Raw genomic sequence first — 6,397 nt, 5'->3', positions numbered from 1 at the left:
TTGTCACTGTTGATATGACGGAACACTAATGGCATAATTTCAAGCACTTTGAGGCATTAATTGTTCCACCCTGCTATTAAAAGAAACATTCTTACAACTCATGAAACTGCTGCTTCGTTCTTTACTGTCATATGAACAATGAAATGTCAATATTCCTCATGTGGAATTGCATATCCTCTTTTATTTGTATTTTTTTAAAGAATGGCACAAAAATACTATTGATAGAAAAGTATAAAATGTATGAAAGCAAGTTTAAAAAATTTACTTAAGATGGCAGTTTACACTCGTTGGGGGAACTCACTATTTTTTGCACATACCATAATACAAAAGGTAAAAAAAAAAAAATCCAGTAACGAAACATTAAAGCTACAGCTAAAACTCAATGTGCCATCAAGGTTCGAGTGCACCACAGGTCCAGTTGTAAAAAAGAAAAAAAAAGAAAAACAATTCTCATCTAGAGAACGCAAGCATCAGAAAAAAAAAACATTTTTTACTTAACAGAAGTTGGCCACTCTGGCACAAAAGCCTGCACTACCAAGAGGAATACCAGCATAGAACAGAAAATAGAAACAGGAAAACAGGAACAAGAACAGCAATATCAAAATATTCAACAGTATAAAGATAATTCACATGTATTCAAGCATTACCCAGGTTTTTTTTATCCTTTGGTCAAAGGCAACCGATATTTGGAGTTCTATTTCCCAGACTTAACAGACCTCGGGGGCTTCTTTAACCATTTCTGCACAGTAAATTGGTTTGTCAGATTTAAGTTAAAAAAAGAGCCAAAATCTCATTAAGCAGATACTATATAGTCCCAACTCACCTGGAAGAGGACCATTTATTACTCCATTTCAAATTGAACACCCCAAGAGGTTCAGTCTTTACCAAAATCATTCCAGTACCTATTCATTATACTCTAAGACAGTTTGTGTCCACTAGTTTACCATTTCACAGCTACAAGTACAGACTCACTGTGGTTCAATCACCTACAAAAAAACAATACAAAATATTGACATTTTTGTGCTGCCTTTTCACCTTATTGGAATGGCTGTAAACTCCATTTTAGATCTAAGGCAAACTTGAGATGTAGCCCACTCTGAATAACTCCAACGAGGGGAAGAAACAAACATAGAACTAATAATATTCCTAGATTGTCAAAAAATAAACGGAAAACAAAACAGCCCAGCTGCCCTGAGGGAGAAGGATAGGCAAGAGGTCTTGTTCAGCAAACAGTTTGTGGGCACATTTTGATCTTCAGACAGACAAGTGATCAAGTATTGCCAGATGGAGACACTGCTCCTCGAATCGGAGTAGTTGTCCTTGGCCTTAATACTGAAAGGCATGTGGATTGATCTTTCTTGAGTATACCCACGTGGATACACAATCAGTCCCATGAGATGCTCTCCTGTCTGCTCACTGTCCCAGGTCAGAGGCTATCCTTAGGAGGGCTGGGAAATCAACCATTTAGACTCGGAGACCTGCAGACGGAGAGAGGAAGAAGGTCTGGCTCAGAGAACAACATGATGCATACAGTATAACCAGACCATCTTATTGGAGGCTCTGGTTGTATATGTTCCTTTACAACCAGCTCACACTAGGTCTGTCTTTAATAACATTTACAGACTTTGAATACTCTGGTGTTTCCAAACAAATACCTGAATACTTTTTCTTAACCCCTAGGTGGCAGCATTGCATAGTGTATATTATTAAGCCTACCAGTGACAAAGTGGAGCAATGTGCCCCTTGTTGTCCAAATCAGCAGCATTTGCCTTGTGCTACTTGTAGAGTGTAAGCTTGCTAGATTGTTTAGCTTGCGAGCTGAGTAATTGTTCATGTGTGGGTTTATTTTATCATGTGCTTGTGTCAAGCTGTTGACAGGTTTAGGTTTTACTTTTGCATTCTAACATCTGCTACATCACTTAACTCTTGAAAACCACTTCCAGTTCGGTTTTATAAAAATCTATTTTATACCATGATACACTAGAGGCTAATAGTAGCCTACCGAAATCAATCAAAAACTCAAAATAGTTTAAAAAAAGTTTTGGGTTTTGGGGCTGTTTGCTACCAAACGTAGTCTAGTCCAGCATAACCAGCCAATGCTCGCTCGAACTCTTGCCCCAGCAGCGCGCTTGTGTGACGTTTACAAAGCCCGTTTGAAACTTGGCCCTGATACCAATACTACTGTAGTTTGAGCTACTATTGCAAAGTTTTGTTGCAAAAAAAAAAAAACGAATCCCTGAATACCAACCTACCAAACAAATAGTGGAATTCTCTAAATGACTCGGGCCAGCCCTAGCTCACACATGGCCTGAATGCAACAATGCACTGAAATGCATTCAGTCAATCATTTTTGATTATGTACATAGCTTCACTCTGAATTCTTACGCATGGCAAGTAATTACAGATTAGAAAAATAAAGTAAATATAAAGGAAAAATAAGTGTGCAACGTTAAAGCACCACATTCAGGATGTATTTGGCTATTTATTATCTCATAAATGAGCGATGATAGTGCCCACCAGACGCCCACCAGATGCTCACCTTTTTCACATGTGCTGCTCTGTTTCTCCTGGGCGAAGTTGAGGCGGTTCTGCTCCACAGCGGTCCCGTTGGACTCCGGGCTGCTGCTTCTGGACGGGCTGCTCTCGTCGTTCTGATAGGCCAGGTCCAGGTGCTGCTGGGCCAGCTTCAGGTGTCTCCTCAGCCTCTCCAGCTCCCGCGACGACGCCTCGTCTCCGAACGACTCGCGCCCGGAGTCGCCCAGGTTGTCCCGGAAGCGGGCTTTTCCCGACGGGTCTTTTTTCAGCGCCGTGCTGTACCCCGGGGGGGCTGAGGGCACCTGGCGACACAGCGAGGGTCTCTGGCTGGCCAGGCCAGGGTGGCGGGGGGTGGGCGGTCGAGAGCGAGGTGCGCAGAAGCAGTCTCTGAGGCCGCTGATGCCCAGGTGGAGGATCTCCAGCAGCGTGAACAGCAGGCCGAGGGCGCTGACGGCGTACATGATGAGCAGGAAGATGGTCTTCTCGGTGGGACGGGAGATGAAGCAATCCACCGTGTGGGGGCACGGCGAGCGGGTGCACACGTACGACGGCGCCACTTCCAGACCGTACAGGATGTACTGCCCGAACAGGAAGGAGGCCTCGAAGGTTGCGCGCGACAGCAGCTGGAAGACGTACACCTTCATCAGGCCGTCGCGCTTGATTTGCCGGCGCCCGTCGTGCTTCTTGCCGGGTTTGTCGGCCGCCACCTCCTTCTCCACCTCGATCTCCTCGGAGATCATGGGGTCCTCCTCCCCGTTGTCCTCCGCCTCCTCATAGTCGCGGTTGGCCCCGCGGCTCACCATGGGCATCCTCTTCCTCCCGCGCGGCCGGTACTCGTCATCCTCCATGCGGGCGATCTTGTGCATGGCGAAGCCCAGGTACATGATGGTGGGGGTGGTGATCATGATCACCTGGAAGACCCAGAAGCGGATGTGCGAGAGAGGGGCGAAGGCATCGTAGCACACGTTCTCACAACCGGGCTGCTGCGTGTTGCACACGAAATTGCTCTGTTCATCGTAGTAGATGGACTCGCCCCCGACGGCCGTCAGCACGATGCGGAAGACGATGAGGAGCGTGAGCCAGATCTTGCCCGCGAAGGTGGAGTGGTTGGAGATTTCGTCGAGGAGACTCGTCAGGAAGCTCCAACTCATGATGCCTCTGGACTGGTGAGAGGCCTCTTAGATCTGGAGAGGGAGAAGGGAGAGCGGTGATTATTGCACAAGGCAGTTACCGGTAAGTAGATGCACATTAGTCATTTCTGTTGTTGTACCAGTAAGCAAAACCTAAGAAACCATAGCCTTTTGATGTGTGCGCTCTAGATATTGATAGTCATCCCTGACCCTGTGTGTTCTGTTATCACACAATCTCAGGATTCTGCACACTTGCTCCAGAATGAGACTGTTACCACATCAGTTTCCAACTACCTGCAGCATACAGGCTGAAATTCAAGTTATCATTATTTACACCTATAACAAAAATTGATATTTTACTTCAATCACAATTCATCAGTCGTTCGTCTGATTTATCAACCGGGTTTCATAGCCTGTTGTATTGTTGGTCTGATCCCCTCACGATTTAAGTTTGACAATTTCCATGTAAAACCACATATTTCTTTAAAGAATTAGTAAAGGAAAAATGCATGTTTAGCCCTGTTTTAAGGTTACTTATAATCATATATAATGGTTCAGATCAAAACGTTGACAAAACTAGCACTTTTGAGAAAGTCTGATAATTGCTCTACCACTCTTTTGGATGTGGGTGGGCACTGTGAAAAATCATTCAAAAAACATGTTAAACTCTCAATTTCAAAGACAAGAAACTCACTGAGGTGTTAGTTGGCATTCTGACATATAATTCGCCATAAAGTAAGATTCTAGTTCATCTGGAAAGGCTTTTTAAAATATTTAGCATAGAACTATTTAGTCGCAGCACATACGTGTAAACTTCCGCAAACTAGGTAGCCTAGCAACAAACAATAACTACCGTAAGTAGTTCCGGTTCCTGAATCCCCTCTACGGATTGATTTACACATCTACAACGGGCACTTCAATACAAGTCAATGGATTTAATAAAATGATCAATAAAACCTTACAGGATTCATACTTTGCGGCGAATTTGATGTCAGAACACCAACGGACACCAATTACCCCCTTGGTGAGCTTCTTGTCTTTGAAATCGAGAGTTTAACATGTTTTTTGAATGATTTTTCAAGGTGCCCAACCACATCCATTGTATGACCAAAACGGTGGTAGAGCAATTATCAGACTTTCTCAAAAGTGCTAGTTTTGTCAACGTTTTGATCTGAACGATTGTATATGATCATAAGTAACCTTAAAACAGGGCTAAACATGCATTTTCCCTTTACTACTCCTTTAACTAAAATGGTTCGTTTGAGTAGGCACATTTTGAAGGTTACCCTTTGTTATATCATTCTTGTCGCCAGCGGCAACTAATAAATATTCACCAAGTGCTGAAACTTGCCAATCTTGTAAGCCACACTTTCACTACCCAGCTGAGATGTATCCATGTTGCATGCCAGCCATCTAAGAGCATCCCACACAGCCAGCCATCACAACAATAGATGATACAATTCAACAACTGTTGTCAGTCTAGGCTATACCATAGTATTAGGCCTACATCAGCTCAACAGGTAAACCTATGCAAATTGCTTAATGAAAATAAATTTAAATGGACACGATAAATTACCTTTCACATGCACTTCAGACATCAAGAACCATAACCTGGTCATTCATGCTGGGAAATATAATTTATGCCCACCAGATGGTGCAATAGTCATTTCAGCTCCCTTTTCAAAGTTTGAGCAGAATGATTCTGTCCCAGATCTGTCAGTCTTCACTACTGTGGAAACGGCAGGCTCAGGCAAGGACCTTTGGCATAATTTGATTAGTGTGATTAAACAGCTGTAAAATCAAACCATGTTCCAACATGATATTGACCTGTGGCTGCCTTTGACTTTCTATGAGAGAAAACAAGCACTGTTTATCTAAAGCTGCCTAGCATTTGCTGTTTAGTACAGTCAGCTGGGTGATATGTAATTTAATACTGGCTTTACCAAACACATTTAAGTCGTTACAAATAACCAGATTGCTGTGCATCCAGTCAAAATGGTGGTTCAACCCTGTAGAGTCACAACTAATAAGTCATGTTTGAGGCATCAGACATCCTAATGTGAGTCAGATGCCCCCGAGGATACTTGACTGGTGGGAACCTTGCAGCTAGTCATGTTGAACTCTGAGAGTCTTTATATGTCTTAATACTTTTACCACTTATTCTACTTTTTTGTACCTTAAAGAATATCCATCCACTACTAGCATACTTGCTTACTGCTCATCAGTTCATGAAAATATAAAGTTCAAATTATTATTGATATATATATATATATATATATATAAATAATAATTTGAACTTTATATTTTCATGAACTGATGAGCAGTAAGCAAGTATGCTAGTAGTGGATGGATATTCTTAGTAGTGGATGGATATTCTTAATATATATATATTAACTAAGGACATTATGCAACCTTTCAGACAGCTCATATCTAAGTCGGTTTTGTAGCTTATGCAGTCAAACTTGGACACTTGTTATGGGAAAAGGTTCCATGACCATTTTAAACTTTTGGTCACCTACAAGCCATAGTATTAGGCTTCCCTATGTTTTGCCCAGAAGTAAGGCAGGTTATGGAGGTCAAATCAGCCAGGAGAAGAAAATTGTGTTTACCTAATTTCACCAAACTGCTCAAATCCAGGGCAGGGTGTGACAGTAGCCACACCAAGCCATGCCTTTTACCTGAAAGAACATTCAGTGATGCTTACTGCATTTGTGCAGCTGTTTAATGTGTTG

General features: G+C 42.6%; 1 protein-coding gene across 1 annotated transcript; it reads right to left on the bottom strand.

The window, feature by feature from the left end:
- Positions 1-1,464: 1,464 nt before the first annotated feature.
- LOC311328423 (gap junction gamma-1 protein-like) lies at positions 1,465-3,686 on the bottom strand (the record flags this gene model as incomplete). Its single annotated transcript, XM_084462394.1, has 2 exons — positions 1,465-1,478; positions 2,540-3,686. 2 exons carry the CDS (start codon positions 3,684-3,686, stop codon positions 1,465-1,467), a joined length of 1,161 nt encoding a protein of 386 aa, XP_084318520.1.
- Positions 3,687-6,397: the final 2,711 nt, after the last annotated feature.

This window comes from Borostomias antarcticus (assembly GCF_949987555.1).
Source record: "Borostomias antarcticus genome assembly, contig: scaffold_319, whole genome shotgun sequence".
NCBI lineage: Eukaryota > Metazoa > Chordata > Actinopteri > Stomiiformes > Stomiidae > Borostomias > Borostomias antarcticus.
The sequence above is the reverse complement of the archived record's forward strand: the minus strand, read 5'-3'. Positions and strand labels throughout refer to the sequence as shown.